The sequence below is a fragment of the Mytilus edulis genome, chromosome 2, assembly GCF_963676685.1.
Source record: "Mytilus edulis chromosome 2, xbMytEdul2.2, whole genome shotgun sequence".
NCBI lineage: Eukaryota > Metazoa > Mollusca > Bivalvia > Mytilida > Mytilidae > Mytilus > Mytilus edulis.
The window spans coordinates 75,455,745-75,478,327 of record NC_092345.1 but is presented as its reverse complement, the minus strand read 5'-3'; the positions used below and the strand labels follow the sequence as shown (position 1 = coordinate 75,478,327).

At 31.2% G+C, this 22,583-nt stretch overlaps 2 protein-coding genes across 11 annotated transcripts in view; both read right to left on the bottom strand.

Moving 5' to 3' along the window:
* Positions 1-11,446, bottom strand: part of LOC139512948 (uncharacterized) — a 31,959-nt gene extending 20,513 nt beyond the window's left edge. For 4 of the 10 annotated variants that reach the window (XM_071300934.1, XM_071300947.1, XM_071300942.1 and 1 more), the window contains exon 1: positions 5,963-6,098. The gene's annotated coding sequence lies outside the window, so the exon portion shown is untranslated. Of the gene's footprint in view, positions 1-4,442; positions 4,556-5,962; positions 6,099-11,298 lie in introns of those variants that run through there. The other 6 variants (XM_071300935.1, XM_071300948.1, XM_071300939.1 and 3 more) reach the window with 5 other exon arrangements.
* A 3,000-nt stretch (positions 11,447-14,446) lies between these two features.
* LOC139512947 (uncharacterized) lies at positions 14,447-21,877 on the bottom strand. Its single transcript, XM_071300933.1, has 6 exons — positions 21,776-21,877; positions 18,280-18,444; positions 17,576-17,654; positions 15,894-16,073; positions 15,433-15,451; positions 14,447-14,611 (listed from the first exon to the last, which is right to left on the bottom strand). Exons 1-6 carry the CDS (start codon positions 21,782-21,784, stop codon positions 14,572-14,574), a joined length of 492 nt encoding a protein of 163 aa, XP_071157034.1. The 5' UTR covers positions 21,785-21,877; the 3' UTR covers positions 14,447-14,571.
* Positions 21,878-22,583: the final 706 nt, after the last annotated feature.

Genomic DNA, 22,583 nt, shown 5'->3' with positions numbered 1-22,583 from the left:
TCCACAGAGGCGAACTTTGGCATTGTAAAAGTTAATTTGACGGTATTATTAAACCCCCTGTAAGATTGTCACTTTTGTGTTTGCAAATGAAAATGAACCCATTAAGAAAATCGCCTCGTTTTCTCTATCTTGTTTAAAAGTAACACAATACAGATTTTAAATTTAAAAACTTAAATATTTGACAAGCTTTTGAATTTAACTATAAGTTATGATATAATTAACATTGAACTGACATATCGATAATATTTATACTTTAACGAAGCTGGGGTTAAACTAGTCCACATTCTCTTGTCAATCAAATTCATTATTCCTTATAAGAATCCTTGATCTTTAAAATTATTTCAAAGTTGCGATCTTGTCCTCATTTCATACCTTTATATTCGCTTTTGAGAAGTCAGTGTGAGGTAGAACCTTACATTGCCTGCACTTTCATTTCAAGTTTGAACAATTATTTGATAAAAGAAATAAATGTCTCCTATCTAATCAAGTGGAATCTTCAAAATATTAAGAGTACCACATGTCATGAAAATTGTCACCAATGGAAACTTTACACTTTGTACCTTTGATTTACAAGACTTTTGAACAACCGAAAAACAACGCCAAAGCATTGCAAGGGTGATATTCAATATCATACATATTTTACGGAATTTATCATTGTTTCAAATGAAGAAATACTTGGCTTGAGTAAAGTTTTATCCTTCCCAGCACTACGCACAAAATTGCACATAACATTTCGTGGCATATTAAACAATTTCCATCACTGGAAGTTAACCCATCAAATGTTTACCTTTTTTTACGGTGTACAAGCTTTAGTAACCATTTAACCTTAATTTTTACTTCAATGAAATGTAGGATAAATTTCTTCAACTGTCAAATTCAAGTAAATATTTTGTCGACCCTTTTTCGTATGCAACCGGATGTGACGTATTCAGTTTTTGTCGGATATTATGTATGCCTTAAGCATGTATATAACGACTTAAAAATAAAACTTGGGAAAGAAGTGTAACACAATAACAAACTATAAACATCAGTTGAAACTTGAAAGGGTTAAGGAACATAACACAGAAAACAAAGACAGGACGCGGTATGGTATATATATTCATTGACCAACTCCATCACTAACAACAAAAAGACACTAATACAAATCTGAGATTACTTACAGTTACTGACACTAGTTAAAAGCCAATAACAACTCATTAAAAAAATCATGTATCTAAGATTTGAATAGCAATCAGTACACATCCAACATCCATGAATGGATTTGGTGTAAAGAAGTCATCTATTCATTTTAGTGTCTTTATATGAATAAATGAGGAATTATATTTTTAGAAGGGATTGTTTAAATTTAAGATCTCGACTTAATAATATTTTAGGAAGATTCTTCTTGGACTTCCGTACTCAAAGACTCCCAAAAATGATTGAATATATCTTCTTTTCTTTTCTTTGGGGGGGGGGGGGGGGGGGGGTGAGCGTTTCATGCATGATACACATGACATCCTGCTTATTTTCATGTTGTGGGTTGTATGACTGATTTCTAAATTTTTCAGCAACTTTAATCAGATGCTATTATCGTTTACAATTTGATAAATACACAAATGAGCATGCAAGCTGCCATGAAATATTACGTTTGATTCTTAGCTTTCATTTATAATATAACCATGTAAAGTTCAACATAGTGTTCTAACAAATAATTTGTGAATTGGCCAAATCGCATTCCAATTTAAATTTTAAATTAAAATTGATATGCGATTTATGCAACAAAATAATCCGCCACTGAAATTAATACCGTATATGAATTGAATGTAAAATAAAAATAAAATGTAGAAGGACAGCGTGGTAAACAAAATTAATTTACAGATTTAAAAAGTGGATGTCAGTGATGTGATATATCACTTTAAATTTTTATGTTTTCATATCAAATGCCATTTTCTGCTATTTTGCCACCTTATCACCAAATTTCATGACAATTAATTGAAGATCATTGGAGAGAAGACGGTAATACATTTTTGTCTAAAAAAAAAACCTAAGAATTGATTTATATTTTTCAAATTGTCATTTATAATTGTATAATAGATAGTCTATTAAAGTTTTTACAAGAATGTTGCGTATTTGAAATTATAAAATTGTCTGCATGAGATCTGCTTGAGGACAATAAGACACATACTAAAATAGTCTGAAGGACCCACAACTGTATTCAAAAAGTAAATATTTGAATGTCATGTATGAAATAGTACTCTAAAACTTGTACTTTGGAGGTAAACGCTAAGAATTTAACTAACTATTTTATAACAATATTGTTAATAGAGCAAAAGAAAATGATCTTTATTTAAATATTTTGTTGCAATTCTAAGCGGATTTTAAAAGAAATTGGTTCACTATATATACGATTGTGTGAAATATTTGACCTCCGTTATAATTTATTCAATGAATTTAAATGCACATAAACATTATAATCTTCTTTATTCATTTTTCATAATAAGCTTGTACTTATCATTGTTTGATCTTAGGCTTTTGAAATTGTCCTAATTTGTCAGCACATGTAACTATTGTACATCTAACAAGTTAAATATCGAGATGTACATAACCAAGTTAAACATTGAGATGTATATTAGAATGATATTACAAAGTGTTTGTCAATCAGAATAGTACTTTTCATAATATGTGGGAATCTAAACATAATTAATTGATCAATAGCAATTTACTTACAAATGTATTGAACATGTTAACACAATTGTGCTATTATATACTTTTAAAGAACACAATGTTGAGCTCGCTCTGTGATTTACATAAAATTACATATTAGTAAAAATACATCAGGTGTTCATTATATGGCTCATTTCAAAGATATTGTGCCTGCTATACCTTTGTCAAATTCAGTTACTTCAATTCAAAATGGATTAAGCGAAATTTTATATCTTAAGCATAGGGCAAGAGCACGTAACTGATTAAAACATCTACATGTTGATGCGTTATGTCTACGTACACGATAAAATATCCGGGTAGATTTCAGATTTTAAAATGGTTACTCATCCATCCTCAAATTTGATCCCAATGACTAAATTGTCACTTGTACATCCTCACATATTACCTCAATCGCTAAAATCTTCGCTCGTCCATCGAGACATATTACCTCAATCGCTAAAAACTTCGCTCGTCCATCGAGACATATAACCTCAATCACTAACAAGTACACTCCTGCATCGGAACACACATATATTATCTAATTCACTAAAGTCATCGTCATATATTACCCCAGTCCTTAAAAACATATATATATATATATCGCTCAATCACTGAAACGGTCACTCCTCCATCGTCACATATTACCCGAATTACTAAAAAGGTAACTCAGCAATCGACACATGTTACCCAAATTACGAAAAAAGGTCACTAATCAATCGTCACATTTTACCCCAATCACTAACAGGTCACTCATTCATCGTCAAACTTTACCTCAATCACTTATAAGATACTCATCTTTCGTTTACAAATCACCCCAATCACTAAAAATGTCACTCAACCATTGACACAAATATGTATTAACCAAATCACTAAAAAATCACCGACTCATATTACCTCAGTAATATGAGAAGGTAACTCCATATAGATATCAGAAGATGTTGTATGAGTGCCAATGTGACAACTCTCCATCCAAGTCACAACTCGTAACCATTATAGGTCAAAGTACGCCCTTCAACACGGAGCATTGACTCAAACCGAACAGCAAGCTATAAAGGGCCACAAAATGACTAGCGTAAAACCATTAAAACGAGATAACCAACGGTCTTATCTATATAAAAAACGAGAAACAAGAAACACTTATGAACCACATCAACAAACGATAGCCACTGAACAACAGGTTCCTGACTTAGGACAGTTGCAAAAAATGCAGCTGGTTTAAACGTTTTAACAGTTGCCAACCTTCACCCTAACCTGAAACAATAGTGTAACATCACAAGATAAAAAGACACAGTATAGTATAGAATATCAGTTGAGGTGACTTAACTCAATCAAAAGACATATTAACAAAAACAGTAACTAAACATACACTGAACGAATAAATTTGATCTATGACACCACAGATATTAATCAAAAATTTAAAAAGAGGGGATGAGATGTAAAACAATATCAAAAAGAAAACTATAAACTTGGACTAAATGCCGTTAAATAAAATAACGTACACAGGTAACGTGTGTGTCGTCGTTATGATTGCGTATGTGTTGTTTTGTTGGAATGTAATATAGTGTTTCGTGTCAATATAATAGAACTATATGCGACTGTCATACATTCAAGAGGTTTAGCTAGCTATAAAACTACAGGTAGGTTTAATCCACCATTTTCTACATTAGGAAAAACATGTACCAAGTTAGGAATATGATAGTAGTTTTCCATTGGTTTGGTTTGTTTGAGCTTTTGATTTTGCAATTTGATAAAGAACTTACGTTGTGAATTTTCTTTGGATTTCGGTAATTTTGTTATTTTATTTGGCTCCTAGTGTGGATAGTGCTGACATAGGATTGTCTGTTTCCCGGCCAATCCAAACTAATATAAACCGCTATAAAAAATACTTTCATCAGTAAAATACGCAAAAGAAAATAAATCAAAATTTTGATTCAGACATAATTTCTTAATCATAAAAAAGCTCCTTTCAAATTTCATAAACTCTATGAAGGTTTGACAAAGTTATTGATGTCTTAAATGACTTTCACTCCTGGAGTCTTATTATAAGAAAGAACGGGAAAATGAAGACCAAAAGTGCAGATTTTGCGATATTTAATTGTGAAAACTCTTGATTAACTATGTATTTAGCATTCAATCAGATCTGTGTTTCCTTGGAACACAAAACAAATAAAATGTTTATAACCTTACCATGGTGATATCATTGTTTCATATATATATATCATATTGTTTGTGGTTTCAGCTTTAAGCTTTTCTATCTCGATATAATCTATACTATGAGTGCATTTATGAATCAAAAATAAATATAAAATCAATACTGATCGATATGCCTCAAGGTAATCAATTTTATCTTCAACTTTAATTAAGTTGGCTTGACATCGGCTATAATTATACCGATTTTAAAGTCTTAGCGGATTTCATCTTTTTTTTTTTGTTAATTTGTTTTGTTGATCGGCTACCAAGCATCCAAAAAGTATGGAGGTTATGTTGTGTAGATGAATATGGGCGGTATAGACATAAGAATTTAATGTTTTGCATTGCAAATCACGTGAAAACATTGCAAGAAAAACAAAATGAACGGAGGTATCTTCCACGAAAAGTTCATAAGGAAAATAGATAAATCGACAAAATTGAATAACCTTTCTTTCAAAGAGCCACCAATAACCAGATCAACGCTGTTACTTGAACAGGAATGAGCACGTACTAAAACTAGACCGAGTACTTGCAGTGCGGACTATTTAAATAGATACAGTAACTCGAGGTTATGCGACTTCTTTTTACAATTCATCAGTTACAACAGTTAGATCCACGATTTTTAAAGTTTGTATGCGTCAAATAAAGTTTTCAACCTTCCAGCCAATAAAAAGATAATCCACACAAAATTTAAAACTTAATCCTGCATACGGTTTGGGCCCAATTCTAAACAGAAAAAATATCTTGCATTTATATACCAACTTTCACATCAATTAAATATGTTTTATTTGAACTAAATAATGATTTAAAATTTGGTGTCTCAAAAAAAATATTCAATTCTTGTAAATATTCGAAAAAATTCTTAAACATTTTTTATGTTTGGTTTTGACCTCTAACCCTCAAGAACTAACCAACAAGTGGACTAAAATAAAGAAAAGCACGGATTTGGCCTCATCCTGACTTTATAATTTGAATAATACAGACATGCATATTTATACTTTTTCAACTTCCCTTTCAATGTAGATGAAAACCCAATAAATAACAATACTATTGTCTTCGGCAGATTTCTAAATATGTACAATGTTCTTACCTATATAGGTGAAGTTCCCTCATGTCCAAAACACCGTTTAGTAACTTGACGTATCACTTTAGAATATATTTGTATAGGTTTGAAATCTTAACCGAGGACATGCCGTTAAGTAAATTTTCTATCTGAAGGTTTAAATTATTTAACTTGTATTGGTATAGAACACGTTTATCATATGTAGGACAAAAAACGGCGATAAAAATAAAAAGATTTGAAAAAGTCATCGATTTAAGTTGGATTACAGATCAGGAAATTGGTGATAGAGAAAATTCTTTTGATTGAGACATTTTCTCATTTATTTCATATGTAAATTATGGGTGTTTGTGTAAGTAATGTGACAAATATCTCTTATGTAATTGAACATTTTCATTTTTACTGAGCTAGTGTAAGATGTCATGTGAAAATCTGTGAACCTTCTGGTTATGTTAATGCAAATGACACGAAAGAAATTTAATGAAAAAGTCGCATGTATAAAATAATTGTATTTTATTCTTTGCACAAACCCACATATATATGATAACGGAATGTTATCATTTCGTATAATCATTTTCAAAATAAATCAACAATTGCATGAAAGGTCTGAACTTTAAAAGTCCCCCCTTTAAACATACAAAAATGTTTTTGTTTTTTAATTTTATGTTTAGGATTTCTTACTTAACAGAAGAAGAAAAATATTAAATCAATCATATTTTGGTATACTAGTATATATGACATCCGTCAGCGAATAACTCGGTCAGGACTATATTTCAATATATATGAATAATAAGGAAATGTGGTATGATTGCCAATGATACCTCAAAAACACAAGTAAAGTTGCGTAGATTTACGCAGTTAAAGGTTACCATACTGCCTTCAACAGTGAGCAAAAATCAGCAATAAAAGATTTGAAATGAGAAAACTAACGATGTAATTCAAATCGGTATAATATACAAAAAAAAAAAAAAAAAAAAAAAACAAGTATGACGGACATATACCAAAGACAGACGCCCGACAGGCAAATAAACAATGTGGCGAGGTTGAGCATGCTTGTGAAAGCTCAACCCTCTCCTTATAATCAGCTACAAATGGCGCATTAAGGTGGTATGCGCGTCTGGGATTTTTAACTGAAAAGCAGAAAACAATAGGTCTAAAGTTTTAATAAGGTAAGCAACGTTCAATACAGAAATGCACGTTACTAATAATAATTTTTATTTAAATGAACAAATCAGTCTAATTTGAGGCCATTATCAATCACTTATTTACAAAAGTAGAATATGTTTTTCTTGATACTCAAAATAACTTTGGAACTCAGAAAAGGTATTATTCATACAGGAAATCTCAGGAAATCTATATTTTTTGTTATAGCAGGAGAAAGTTACGGTGACACGTTTTTTAATATAAGAGCTGTCTGCCAATATTTTAGTTCAAAATTCTATCATTTAGTTAACCTTCTATTCAAATGCTTTATATCTGTATAATCCATACAAAATATGGAAATTTTTCACATGTATAGATTGAAAACAAGTTCGCTGACCTTTCATTTTTATTTTTATTATTCCGTTTTTTACGAACACAATACATACTTTATTTTGTCAAGTTTAAAAAAAAACTATTATTTTTCATACTCCCATACCACCTTAACTCATTAGATCGATACAAATCAGTTACCGACTATCATAAAAGCAATAGAACAAAACATAGATATATATAAAAGTACTCGCAGTGATTGTAAGAGAGTTCAAAGCCAACAACAACCCATAATGATAAATCGAAAATAAAGTATCAATCAGTACAAATCCAACCAATTTGTTTACATTGCATAGATGTTGCATAAAGCTTCCGTCATTTTGCTTGGAAAGCAACAATCAAGTAAGTTTTAGAAATGTTTCATAAACTGCACGTAAAAACGTTACAACAGTGCATTAAAACATTTATAAACATTACATGAGAAACGATTGAGTACCCTCATTTCTCAAAGTGAATAAGTTTGGAAACTTTTCATTTCAACATTAAAACCGTGCCTTCATATAGAGTATGTCATATATCACTGCGAAAGATTGACCATAGATGTATGGGTTTGTACATCTATGGTTTTACTGACACCATCACGATTTATGCAGCTGTTATGGAATATCTTTGTAACAGATGACCACGGATATGTCCCAATTTTCATAACTACCATGTGGTCCTCATTTTCTTATATTATTACTTCATCGAACGAGGCTTTGTCCATGGATTTGTACTAGAATGATCATAACGATGGGTTCCACATGTAGAGCATGAAGTGTTTCCCCATTCCCGAGCATCTGAGTTCACCCCCAGTTATAGGTTGAGTTCGTGTTGTCCAATCTTTAGATTTCAGTGTATATTGTTATGTGATCTTGTTTGTCTTTTCGTCGCTTTCGTTGTCCATGACGTTATCAGTTTTTCTTCAACTGATGACTTTTGAATATCCCCCAAGTTGCTTCCAATTCATATGACCCCACACAGAATAAACATCAGATGCTATTTTGTTCATTTAGTATGATGGGTGTCATATGGAACTATTGCTTACAAATTGGATTCTCAATTTAGACAGTAGATCTGGCTTAAATTTTTAACAAAAACATATACCGGTATTGAAAGCTGTTATATTTGTTTAGAGTGAAACGTGTTTATTTTTTAAAAAGTTGTATAAAATTGAGAATGGAAATGTATAGTTTGGTATTTTTTTTTTGCTAGAATTTTGCATTGTTTAAATGAAAGATAAAACTAGGCCACATATTACTACTACTATCACTGGAAATTATACAACATCTTCATTTTTTTTTGTATATACACGGGCTCCTGGTAAATATTTCTAAATATTGAAGTTAAGAGAGGTAATATCATAAACTGAAAAAAAACTGTTTCACACTTTTGCATATGTCCTTTCAAATCGAACAGTTATTCATTTGTACATGACTATTGCTGTAGAAGACATTTTTATCAAAGTTAAAATTTTACATTTTTTTGTCAAAGTTTGCATCGAAATCATCGGTAACCATTTATTAAATTGTAGCCGAAGAAAATCTTACCGATCGCCAATCATGAATTAGATAGAATCCGAAATTTCCACATAATTTGGTTTTGGTTAACGATGCCCTTATATTCTTTTTTTTTTTGGGGGGGGGGTGGTGGGGTCATCGACAAAATCTCTCAAAATTGCAGTTTTTGCATTCTTCATGCATTTATAATTTGGTGACGTGTCACAAGTTTAGATTGATTATTGCTTGCTTAACGTCCAGTGGCAAATGTTTCATTAACCCTTTAACATTCAAGGATTTTTTACCTTTTCTTCCCGAATAAAGGATATCTGTTTTCAATCAATTGCACATTTCGATAAAAAGCTCACTCAAAGGACAAGTTAGACTCATCTGATAGATAATTGACCAAGGTTTCAGGAAAACTTGATTTAAGGAAAATAATTTCTTACGTTGGTCACGTGATATCCCTCAAAAGTCACGTGACATGCTGAATTAAAGTGACAAAAATGTACAATTCAAGCGGAAAAGCGGTTTTACAGACATTTAGTGACAAAAATAGAACATAGTTTTAGTGTTAAATTAATGCAAGAAGACTTTCGGAAACGTTATCGGTGAAAACTTTATACAGAAAGATGCAAAACTTGTCTGATTGGTAGAAATATCAAGACTCGAAACACCGAAAAATAGTGGATTTTTTTGAGAATTTTTGTCATAGTCAAATAAATGGCCCAAGTTTATGTTAAAGATGTTCTATTCATAACTGCTTACAGAATAAGCCTTTAGGATAGAATTTTGAGTAAATATTGAATGAAAATCTGGTATTTTTGAGTGCCCAGGCTAAGAATGTAACAAAAACAGAGAGAGGGGAGAAAACGGGGGGGGGGGGGGGGGGGGATTTTTCTTTTTGATGTAAATCATGTATTTCAGTTGTCTTAATTGAAATTGAAAGTAAAGTTAAGTTAAGTTAAGTTACATTTAATATAGGAATTAATTTTTTCATCCTCCGGCAGTTAAGTTAAGTTAAGTTAAGTTACATTTAATATAGGAATTAATTTTTTCATCCTCCGGCAGTTAAGTTAAGTTACATTTAATATAGGAATTAATTTTTTCATCCTCCGGCAGTTAAGTTAAGTTAAGTTACATTTAATATAGAATTAATTTTTTCATCCTCCGGCAGTGAGGTTTGAACCCGCGATCATCCGGGTGTTATACTGTGCATCTTTCCACTGAGCCACAGAAACCATTGGAAAACTTATGAAATTTAAGCATATAAGTCACCTTCTCTGTAAGACTAGAAATTAATGTTGGGAGAACATAATCAAACTTCGTTTTCTTAAGAAGCTATTTTTTGAAAATTATTATTTTTTGAAGCAAATTTGTAAGAAAGTTATTCAGAAATGTTCGTTTTTTCGTCTATATGTCACTATTTCTATACCTTAGCGATACGATATCCAACACCCTCATAACCAGACACTAAAGAAACAAAGATTTGTTATTGCTATTTCGACTTGGCTAACAATTTTTAACACATTTTGGATGTTCTCATCTCTTTTGCTATAAAAACTGACAAAACAAAACATGAAAATTCCTTGTAATTTGAGTTTGTTTCAGTGTTGATACTCTATGAATCAGATTTTTTGTATGTGTATGAGTTTTACTTACAGTTTTGATAGTATTCGTGTAAATGATCACGGCACAGTTATCAAAATTGTCATTTTAAAACAAAAAACAGCAACAATTTGTCTTGTGACATTTTGTGAAAATATTCTATTTAAAAATAGAAATAAAACAGTTTTCCCCCAAAACAATCTTGTCAATATAGGGCAAATTGACATGATGCATTGCATTTTGTTGGTTTCAGACACCAATAATCAAGTTGGTGGTATACTGATCTGCAATTTGAGCCCACAACCACATATGTACGTTAAAAATTGTCAACGATACAAAACTTCATGCAAACTACTCCGCCACAAATTTTGCTTATCGGTCAAATTGACCGGTAGGAACGTTAAAGGGTTAATGTTTAGTATGGCCTGTTGAGAAGTAAGTCATTGTTAGAACCTTAAAATACACACATAATGAGATACCATGCTTCCAAATAAAGACTCCAAGTCAGACGACTTAGAAAATGGCAAATATCTTACATATATAAAGGGAACTGTTGTCATAAAAGATGGTAATGCTGCTTTAGAACCCAAATATATAGAAAATGAGGAATATTTCAAGTACATTTGAAATTTGACAAATACTATTTATTCAGATATCAAGTACAACTGTAATTACAAACAGACTAATATGCAGAATGTGAATACTGATATTAACTCACAATTAAGCTGTAGATTTCTTTCTACTTACTTTAAAACGGATAATTTCCTTCTAATGCTTTATAATAAAGACTATTCACAACTTATACAAGATCGATCGATTTGACAACAGTGTTTTGTAAAAGATATCTATTATAATATTATTTAGGTAATCATAGTGTTAACTTTGAACAATCAATGTTTTTAAACGGTTAATCTATTATGTTTAGTTTACACTCGGGCGGTTAATTTTATGACAGTTATACATGCAAGACCATTTCATTATAGCATTGACATAAACATACTTCACTCGTACAGTTATAAATTAATTTTCTCTACTGTGACTTTTTTTTAATTTACAGCATTATATCAAAAGATTTTTTTTATCAAACAGCTTATCATCTTCCAAATAACATTCTTCACAAAAAGTTCACAAGACGTACAAAGTCTGCCGTATATTTTGTATTTTGATTTACATCTTTGTGCAAGAGCCTCCAACCTAATGTAGTAAAGTTTAAACTGTAAAAACGTCCAATAATAACCCTTACCATGCATGAAATCTTATAGTTAGTATTAAGAAATGAGCCATGGTCTTCTCAATAACAACCATTTATTACAATATGTTTAAAAACACAATACAAAAAACTAAAGACTCAGATTCATGAACCCAACCAAAAACGGGATTGATCTCAGGTGCTTCAGAAGGTAAACAGATCCTGCTCCATGTGTGAATGTGATACCTGTCGTGTTAGGAGTTTGATTTCGCATTTCGGCCCCGTTGATTTTTTTTTTTAAATATGAAATATAAAGTTTCATCTGATCAAAAATTAATTCTTCAATCTTACATTAAATCTTTAGAAGTTTCTGAATGTTTTATTAAACACATGATTTTTATATTGTGTTTCGTGAAAAAAAGGAGACTTATATAGTCATCCTACATTATCTAAGCTAGAATGCCTTTGAGAAGTTGAGTTTACATGTAATGATCAAATATTGTCATGTACCTGAACTTTTACCAGAATTACAAAAAGTAACGGTTCTCTCAACGTGTATAAAGAAACATGCATGGACACTTTATGTGTCTTAAATGGGTATTTGCTGCCGAATGCATTACCATAAACTTTATTCAAACTCTTTGATTCGATTTATAACATGCTAAAATATTAACCTGAACTAAAGTTTAATAGAAAGTAATAAACATTCCACGAAATCGTGATAAAGTATCAACATTTTGAGACCTGACGCAATTAAGTACAACACCTGTATAACCTTGGCAATTGTTATATATTTTATATATATAGAAAATAGCTAGATAGCTGAATAATAGTATAGTCTTCAAAGTGGGTTTATATGAACATCAAGAATGTTTCTTTGTATGTTTCAATACGCCATTTTCTGTTTGACTTCGTGTTCGTGTTTTAACATCCGTATCTCCTGTAGGTCCAGAAGGTATTGTAGTTTTTGAACAAATATTTTATGTTCAAACCTTTCAATTCAATTTCATAGAAAAATAAGGTGGAATCCATATGATTTTTTTTATTTGACTTCTTGCTAGATAAATGTCAATGCTTTCGGAAAATGTAATGCTTTCGGAAAATGTAATGCTTTCGGAAAAATGTATCATTCAAATGGATTGAAAATCTAGTTTGGATCAATTTCTGGGGTTTTTTGTTACATTTTCACCTATTTTTTGTAATATTTTGCTGTAAAAATGTAGATTTTTGCCACGGTTACACCAATTGACATTAGAAATCACTTGGAAATCAAACTATGGAAGATGACACATAGATCGACATTTTAAAAAGCATACCAAAAACATTGATGAAGCACTTATTGTGTATGCCTCCGAGTTTATGACACAAACTGAATGTACTTATCCGAAATATATTCAGTATAACAATAAAGAAAAAGAAAACAGTCAATATTGTCCATTTTTAGACACAATTGTATTGAAATAAAAACTAAAATATAGGATAATAGAGACGTTGAAACTTTGATTTAAAGAACTTCCTTTTTAAAGCTGCAATGTTCCATTGTGTTTACATTTCACAGCTCGGTATAGATTGTTCAATAATGTTCAAATGAAGCCGACTATTAAGATAGTACATAAGCACTAATTGCCAGGGTTATAGATAAAACCGACTTATGAATATAATTATGTACTTTTGAAATATCTTACAATCATTTTCAGTATCCCGTCTGTAAATATAATCTATCTCGAAAATAACTTTCTATTATAATGACATAAATAGAAATAAAATACACGAAGAACATGATTAAGAACTTGAATGGGTACATGATTCGATGTGATTTTAAACCACTGTCCGATGTTAATGGAGGGGCGCCTACGGAGATTTATATATGGTTAACCCTGCCAAATGCTGTATGTGCCTGTCACAGAGTCCAGAAAATGTATTTCACTGTTGTTCCGGAGTCGTTGGTTGTCATTTGTTAATTGCTGCATGCCATATTTTTTTTTTCGTGTATTGTTTTGTACATAAAACAGGCCGTTAGTTTTGCTTGTATAAATTGTTGTCTTACATTAGTCTTTTCAGGGACTTTTATAACTTGATATTCGTATGGGTTTTGTTCATTGTTGAAGGCAGTACAGTGACCTCTAGTTGTTAACTTCAACACAATTTGGTCTCGGATAGAGAGTTTTCTCATTAGCAAACATACGCCTTTTTATTTTTATACAGACGCTTTCTTAACTAGTTCTTAGAGAATTTTCGGATATTTGAGCGGTCTAATACTATATGCATTCTGTCGCTAGATTATTACATTGAATGCATGTGTGTGGGAAGCTAAGTGACAGGTAACGTTAGGTAAAACATCGTTACATATATATACATGATTTTTTTTTTTATCAAACATTGCACTTGAAAACAAAATATCACAAGGTTTTCGTGCAAAACATTCAATTTGAATTTGATTATTTAATGTAAACCTCCGTAACCTTATTGCACATCTACATGCATGCATGGTAGGAAACTTTGTAAACATATAAAAACTTATCAACTATATCAACATTCTTTCAACTGTAGATCCCAATAGCAACACATAGCGCGCTCATATCTTATATTCAATTATATTCTATATTCTATACAACATTCGAGCCCTATAGCATTCATCATCAGTTTATTCGACCGTTAACGGTACAGCAGTTAATATCATGTAAATATTATAAAATAAATATCTTGTTTAATTTTTATTCATTAAATATCATTATGATAATGGTATAAATATCTATAATGGTAGATGATTTTCATAAATTATGATTTTTAATTGCATTGCAATGTTTCAAGTTCAGGCTGTCTCATTTCGTTTAGAAGAACATTCCACCATCGAACATAAATGATCCCATTCTGAAATAAAGTAAAAGGAAGTTGGAGATTTATGTTGATTTAGTTTTTATATGTATTTTTAGTTGATATTTATTTGTCCTTCTAACCATAAACATAAATTACTCCTTTGTGTGTCTGTACCTGCTAAATAATAGCTTTACATATTTACGATATTGCCTTCTTATACTAGACACAATTCATTTTCTATCAAATAAATGTTTCTAATTTCATGGTATGAATTTGGTTCTATAATATTTAAAAAATAGTTGTCATTTTGTTTGATTTAATAGTCTCACGTTTCCAAAGAGAAACGTATTGATCATTATAATGTGCATGTAAACAAGGTGTATTGTCTTACATTGTATCTGATTTAAGTTTGGATGAATTTCTAAGCATATGTAAATTTGTAATGCATTGATGAAGCGAAAGGAAAAACTACGAAAGCTTATCAGCCCATAAAGGCTCTCTAATATAACTTCCTATAGGAAGTGTGGTGTCTCCATGTTCCTGATACAATGTAATAGGATAAAAGTCCTAACTTCCTCTTCTATATTTCGTGCATATTGCATCATAAGCCTCTAAAGACTGGTTGGTATAAATATACACGTTAATTGACTGCTTATGTTTAAAATTGTAATATATTGTATTTAATGTATATGTACAAAGTTGTACTTTAAAATAAAAATATCTATCTATCTATATATATGTCACAAAGGAAATCATTTACATGAAACTTTGCTACTGACTAAAAGTGACATTAAACCTCTTGCAAATCGGAAATGATATCAAGTAAGATTTTGAGGCAGAAGAATAAAAACTTAACCAATCATAATACTACTTACAACATATTCTGCATAGGATCTGAAAATAAAAGAATATATCCAAGTATGATTTATTTTTGTTTGTTTTGACGTTCCGTGGCAAGTATATCATGTATATTCAGAACTATAGCACATTCAGCAATACATAACAAGATTTATTCTACTACTAAGTAGTTGACCGATATAATCAGGATGAAGGGCATAACGTTTCAACATTATGTTGGATAAACTAGAAATTTTAATTCGATGGGTTGTAATTTCTTCACATGTTACTTTTCAGTAATAAGATAATTACTAATAAATTATAGTTTATTTTATCAACATAAAAAGACGACTACCAAAATCGCTATTTGATTTAGATATATCACGACTGTCTAAACTTTTGCAAAAAGAAATACAAAAATATTATTTTCCTCCTAAGACATTACATTGGCACTCATACCACATCTTCTTCTTTCTATTAAACTCTAAAAATAATATACCTTGACTGCCGAACATTGAGTTTCCTGTTTGTACTGGCACATTCAATAATTGGTTATTCTGAGCGGTATTAAGCATCTGAAGCACATTAGGGAGGTCAGCAGGAAGAGTTACTGGTGTTTCCTTTGCTGGTTTTGTCATGGTTTCCTTACTGGCTCCAGGTAAAACGATACTCACTGTCACTGAAAATGACATTAATTCATATATATTTCAATTTTTTATGATATAAGCAGGTTATGATGCAATGACTCACGTTTTCCTTTCTATTACTCATTTAAATGAACAAATACGGAGTTTCGAATGGTTTCTTTCATGTTCGCACATAGCTTTTTGAATACTTTTTGAATAAAAAAACCTCTCCATTCATAATACCCTGTTTATTGGTATAAATTGACATACTTGACACATTTTTGATTGTGTCACCAAATTTTGCATAATGTAAAAGACTGGTATGAATCACAATCATGGATAAGAAAGAAAAAAAATTGTAAGGGTTCCGCGGAACCCAGTGTCTCGCCTACTTTTGATGTTAATCACAGACTTAACAAAAATGAGGAAAAATAAATAAAAATATTGCTCTTGATACTATATTTTGATTGTAAGAAGCTTCTGTACAAGTTTGGTAAAAATCCAGGATAGTTTATGAATATAAAATAAAGGTTTAAAAACTTTAACAGCAGACTATGTAATGTTAACTGGAAGAAAAACTAAGTCCATATTTTAGTGAAATACAGATAAAGAGGTACAAAATTTTAATAAAATTTCCTTCTAGATACTAGCTTTTGATCATAAACAAGCTTCTGTTCAAGTTTGGTACAAATCGAGGATAGTATAAGAAAATTATAAAATCTAAAAAAAATTAGCATTTGAGTGAATGTATTGTATACTGGCTTCTGTCCAAGTTTGGTATAAATCAAGGAGAGTTTAAGAAAGTTATTAAAATTTAAACTTTAACCACAAAGTGGATATTTGTGGAAGCCGCCGCCGCCGAAGACGACGACGACACCGACGCCGACGGAATGTAGGATCGCTATGACAATAATAATGAGTAAATAAACTTTATTGTCCAGAAGAACTACGGGAGGATAAAAAACAGATTTGTTATACCAAAATATAGTCTAGACTACTAGTATATCATTATCATATTTCTAAATTTATGGTAAAAGTGAATGTTACCCCATTTGTATATTCTTACTATCGCACAGCTTTCTGTGTCTGTTCAAGTACATGTATATTCTTACTATCGCACAGCTTTCTGTGTCTGTTCAAGTACATGTATATTCTTACTATCGCACAGCTTTCTGTGTCTGTTCAAGTACATGTATATTCTTACTATCGCACAGCTTTCTGTGTCTGTTCAAGTACATGTATATTCTTACTATCGCACAGCTTTCTGTGTCTGTTTAGCCTTTCAAACGACGTAATGCAATTTCAAAGATATTTCCTTTTGCTTCATGTATACAGGAAATTTTTATCAATTTCTCCCATTTATACAGAAGGTACATCGTACATTCACGGTGTAAAAACAAGAGAGAACTTACATGCAAATACAATGTTCAATCACAGTTGTGGTGGTTTCGTTTTGTTAAAGACTGAGCCGTAGTATTTAAAACATTTTTTGAAAGACAAGTCTTACAGCTTTGTCTGAATTTCGCCCTGATTGTTATAAATTACAAAGACTTACCGGCACATCTGAAGCAGTCGTTTCCCTGACATTTAGCAAGTCTCACACATGTTTCAAATGGGGTGTCACATGCAGGGTCCTAAAAGATAACACAAAACTAAATGTTAAACTGAACCATTCATCATATGGATACGAAAATTGGGTTTAAGGTGTTCAGAAGGATATCATAAAGCTATGGATATAGTTTAATTTAAAATATTGGTCTAATACTATTTGGTATTTTATGTACAGTATTGAAAGCAGATGTAAAATAATTCAAATGTAACTGAAATATATTCTCTTCACAGGTGAGCAATACCACAATAAGAATCTTTCTTGTGACAGGCTGTTATAATAATCTTTTAAAACTTTTATAAGTAAACGAGTTTTGAACACCAAGAAAGTATATATTTACAATCTTTGGATTTTCTGGATTGAAAACAAATTGTCCATAGTAAAAAAATATGCTTTTAAACTTTATACCTTGAAAAATGATTCGACTAAAAGCTAGGTAAAACAATAGTCAAACCAATCAAGTTACATATAAGGCAGAATAACACAATAAACAGACGGTAAACTTTTAGAATTGATCGGTTTCGGCCCTTTTTCTGTTTCGATTTTAATTTTGATTTGGCATTTATACAGTATTTTAAAAACTTGTCAAAAGTAATTACAAAACAATATTAAATCATCGTATATTTATGTAAATATCTTTAGTTTCTTACACATCCTTTCTTTGTAGATTTAACGACGGTCTTTTGTGCTGTTACTTTGACTGTGTTTACAACAACAGGTGCTGGTTCTGGGGCAGCTTTAGATGTTGGTTCTGGTTGTGGTGATGCTGGAGATTGACAAGCAACGAACCCAACAAGACAAATAACAGCAAGTATCTACAATATAAAGAAACCAACTTAACTTTCATTACACTGCGATACAACTGATATTTATTTTCCTCAAATTAAGCGTTTTTGTTATAAAAGACATATAAAAAAAATCTAGTAACCTGGGGTCGTGTCAACGAAGCTGTCTTAGAACTAGGACGTGTCTACGGATGGTCTTAGGAAACATCTTAGTCCTAATTAAGGTTAACGAACGACTTCCAAGAGATAAGATATATATGTCATAAATGGTCCTAGAGTTACGATATATATAGAGGTATCTTGGGATGGTCTTCGGGGGGACCTAAATGTCACGACGTTCTAATTCGAAATAAAACAAACAAGTAATTTGAAATATTGTTCTGAATTCAATTGTAAAAATACTGATACAAATATCAAACTATTTTTATTATTATTACACTGATATTAGAATTAAACTAATTAAACAAAATATTGTTTGATATGTTTTTAAATACTCATGCATTTGTATGGCATTATTTTAGATTTGTAGACAAATTTGATCCATAATAACTTCCACATATCCAACAAAGAGCGTAAAAATATTCATGTTTAGTTTTTAGTTAGAATAATAAGCATATTACAAGAACTGTGTCTGGTTGTTCTAGAAATAACCTGATGCACATACTTAAATACATTGAGATATTCAAGAGTCAATTGGTACACGGTTCTTAAAGAACTAAAAGTGCTTTTCTACATACAAAATCGTCTGAAATTGGTACAAATCGCCGTTCTCCATACAAAGTGTTGTGACAATTCCACGGCGGACACTCGGCTAACCGAGAGATTGGTCGGTTAATCTATATTGAGTATGCGGCTATATCGGCGGTTGGTCTGTTAATCGGGTTGGCTAAAGTCTGTTAATCAGGTGTTATCGAGAAAATCATTGAAAGTTCAGCATGTTTCATTGTATAACTTTCTAAATACATTTTCATCATAAAAAGTACTCATGTCTAACAAAACAATTCAATGTACTGAATTCAGTGGTGTAATTATTATTTTTCTAGCTTCGATGTACGATCTATAAAATGAAAAGGCGGGTTACTCATCAATAAATTTATACACATTTTACACACATCAAATGTACACAAAATGACACATTGGTTAAATTTACTTGCATTCAATATTTTGAACATCGAAAAAAGATAGGCATTATGTTTGTTAACCATATTGATATCATTGTGTGAAAAATCTACACGAAAATCTGTATTTTGGTGACAAAAATCAATCTTTATTTAAAACCTGGTCTGTTAATGGGTCGGATGTATAAAACCCGGTCTGTTAATTGGTCTGTTAAGAGTTATGAATGGCAATAAAAGTATAATTTTATTGCTATATGGGGTGTTATCGGATCAAATGAGTAGGCTCAAGACGAGCGGCTAAAATATACGAAAACAACACATGAGCAATGTAACATAACATATACGGAAACAACACATGAAATTGAAAATTGATAAAAATGGGTTTTTTTTCAAAAAGTGTAATATTTAAGTAATATTAATTTCATCCAAGAATAATCACATACATCATGTTGATTCTGTTTAATTGTCATGAATGACACAAATTTGTCATCTACATTTGTAACCAGTATATAAATCAGAGATAAACGTCGTAATGTAACTAAACATCAGTTAGTAAAATATATTGGGATGACAAAATATGAAAAATTAAGAAAGAATAATGGGTAAGATGAATAAAATGTAGAAAAAAAAGACATAACAATTTAAAGAATACAGAAATAAACAATACCCCCAATCCGGACCCTCATGGTATACACGAGAATCTGGATGGCAACGCAGAATATAGCATAATATATAAGGACAGTAGAGAGTGATACATTGCTAAAAACGAGAGAAAAATAATACTTGTTAAAGAATACACACATGAAACACCGATGGATGTTGAAACAGTAACGGATTGAGATGTACTTATATTGGTGACAAATTCTAGAAGTTTACATGCGGACAACTGTGTGGCAGGTTAATGCCATTTTGCGTTTTAGCGCTTTAGCGTTTTCGCCTCACATATTCTATATCGCGAAAACGCGAAATTGCGAAGTCGGAAACGCGAAACTGATTTCTCTACTTCGCGTTTTCGCATTATCGACTTCGCGATTTCGCTATTTCGCGTTTTCGACCTATAGAATATGAAAGGCAAAATCGCGAAAACGCGAAATGGACTTCACCGGGCACCATAGACAACTGTAGTTCTCCTCTGCACTTATGTAGAAAGGAACTAAACGGAAAAAAATGAATTGAAACTTAAAATAACCAAATGTAGCTGCATTCTCTCCTTTCCGTTTACTTCTTAAGAGTGATTTGTAAACAGCATATGATTAAGTAATAGAAGCAAAGAACCAATTGGGTGATGCTGACGAATTAGGGTTTAACGTCCAGTGACAAATATCATGTTAATATGTGAACGAGAATACGTTATATGTACCCTGTGTTGTATTAGAAAGACACTTTCAGTCGGAATTGAGAACGTGCAAAGTACTTCGAACAGACACAACAATTAAGGCTGATTGAAAACGTCAATAAAAAAATCATGCATATTCCAGAGGCCAATCCATATCACGCTATATTGAAGTGACACACCCTTCAATAACATGCAAAGACAGTCAAAATAAAAATGCTCTTTCTAGGATACTGTGGCACCGTATTGTCATTTTTGTTTACTCAGGAACATCTCATTCTTAAATTTTTCAAGGGGAAAATATAAAGGTAGCAAAATTATTGTCGTGACTAAATAACTCTTAACTGACACAATTTCAATTGTCCAACCCATTAACAGACTTTATTCCCATAATTTTCACTAAAACGTGGTATTATTCACGTTATTTTACAATTATGAAATATTTACTAATGTCAATTTATTTTTTAGAACCACAGTACTATTTTTTGCCCTTTAAATGATATCTGAATTTGTTTGTTTCGCCTTTTATTAAAAAAAAAATTGCTATGCGTATAAGCATAAATACTACATACTTGCGCGACGCCTTTTAGTTTTACTGAAAACTGCGCAGACTAAGAAATGTTTTTACAAGTGCAAAATGTTCTATGATAGATATCATTTTGTCAGACACTTTTTGTTTTTTGATTTGGTTCTTATAACATGCCAAAAATCTAGATATTTAATAGAGTTTAACATTAAATTAAGCGTTTTACTCTTAACAGACGTATAACCAACCCGATTAACAGACCAATCGCCAATATAGCCGCATACTCAATATAGATTAACCGACCAATCTCTCGGTTAGCCGAGTGTCGGCCGTGAATTCCAGTAAGTTTAATACTAATATTATGATGAGTAAAACGATACTTACGGATTTCATTTTCAGTGTCTAATATCTATCTTCCACAAAATTAATGGCAAAAATGCAGAGAGGATGGAATTTTGGAGCTTTATATGGAGCCTATACCCTATCTGTCACAAAATGATTTAATATATATTTATATCGTTAAGACAATGTAAATTATGTCGTGTTATGACATATTAAATGCTTGTTGTAAACGTTCGGCAATCATAAACTGGACAGGTCATTAATGTTCTCATGTTTCCATTACACATACATTCTTGTATATGTTAAATAAAAGGGGGTGTCAAGTTATGTTAGACAGTGAAATTTTTCATTTTTCATATTGGAGTAAATGATTTGTATTTATTAATTTTAAGTTAATTACTAAAATTGTTGTGAAATATTACAATGAACGCTATTTATTAACTTGTGTAACTTCCATAAACCTAACAGTAACAATTTCTGGACACAAAAAATTAGGTGACAAAATGAAACTCATAATTCTTGTATGTTTTTTTCATTTATTTTTACCAAAAAATCCAGTTAATAATTCCAAGCAATTTTTCAGCTAGTTATTCCAACCTATGCACAGGTACTTGTGGACAGGATACCCTTAAGGCGCCCCTGAGTGGGGAGTATCCCAAATGACCCCCCCCCCCCCCCCCCCCATGTAGTTTAAATTTTATTTATTTTTCATTTTAAAAACGTTTATTTATATGTGTATACATATCAGTCGACTGGCAAAAATCTCAAATGCTGTTTGTCAGTAACTTCGACATATATTACAAGTAAAAACAATTAAAATAAACGTTTAATGAAAAATAAATAAAAATTA

Bases quoted from the DNA above. Each gene is read 5' to 3' on its own strand.
- LOC139512947 (XM_071300933.1), bottom strand. The intron at 17,655-18,279 runs GTAAGAAACTAA...GTTATCTTTTAG, and splicing joins AATCTACAAAGAAAGGATGT to GACCCTGCATGTGACACCCC. The intron at 16,074-17,575 runs GTAAGTCTTTGT...TGTCATTTTCAG, and splicing joins CGACTGCTTCAGATGTGCCG to TGACAGTGAGTATCGTTTTA.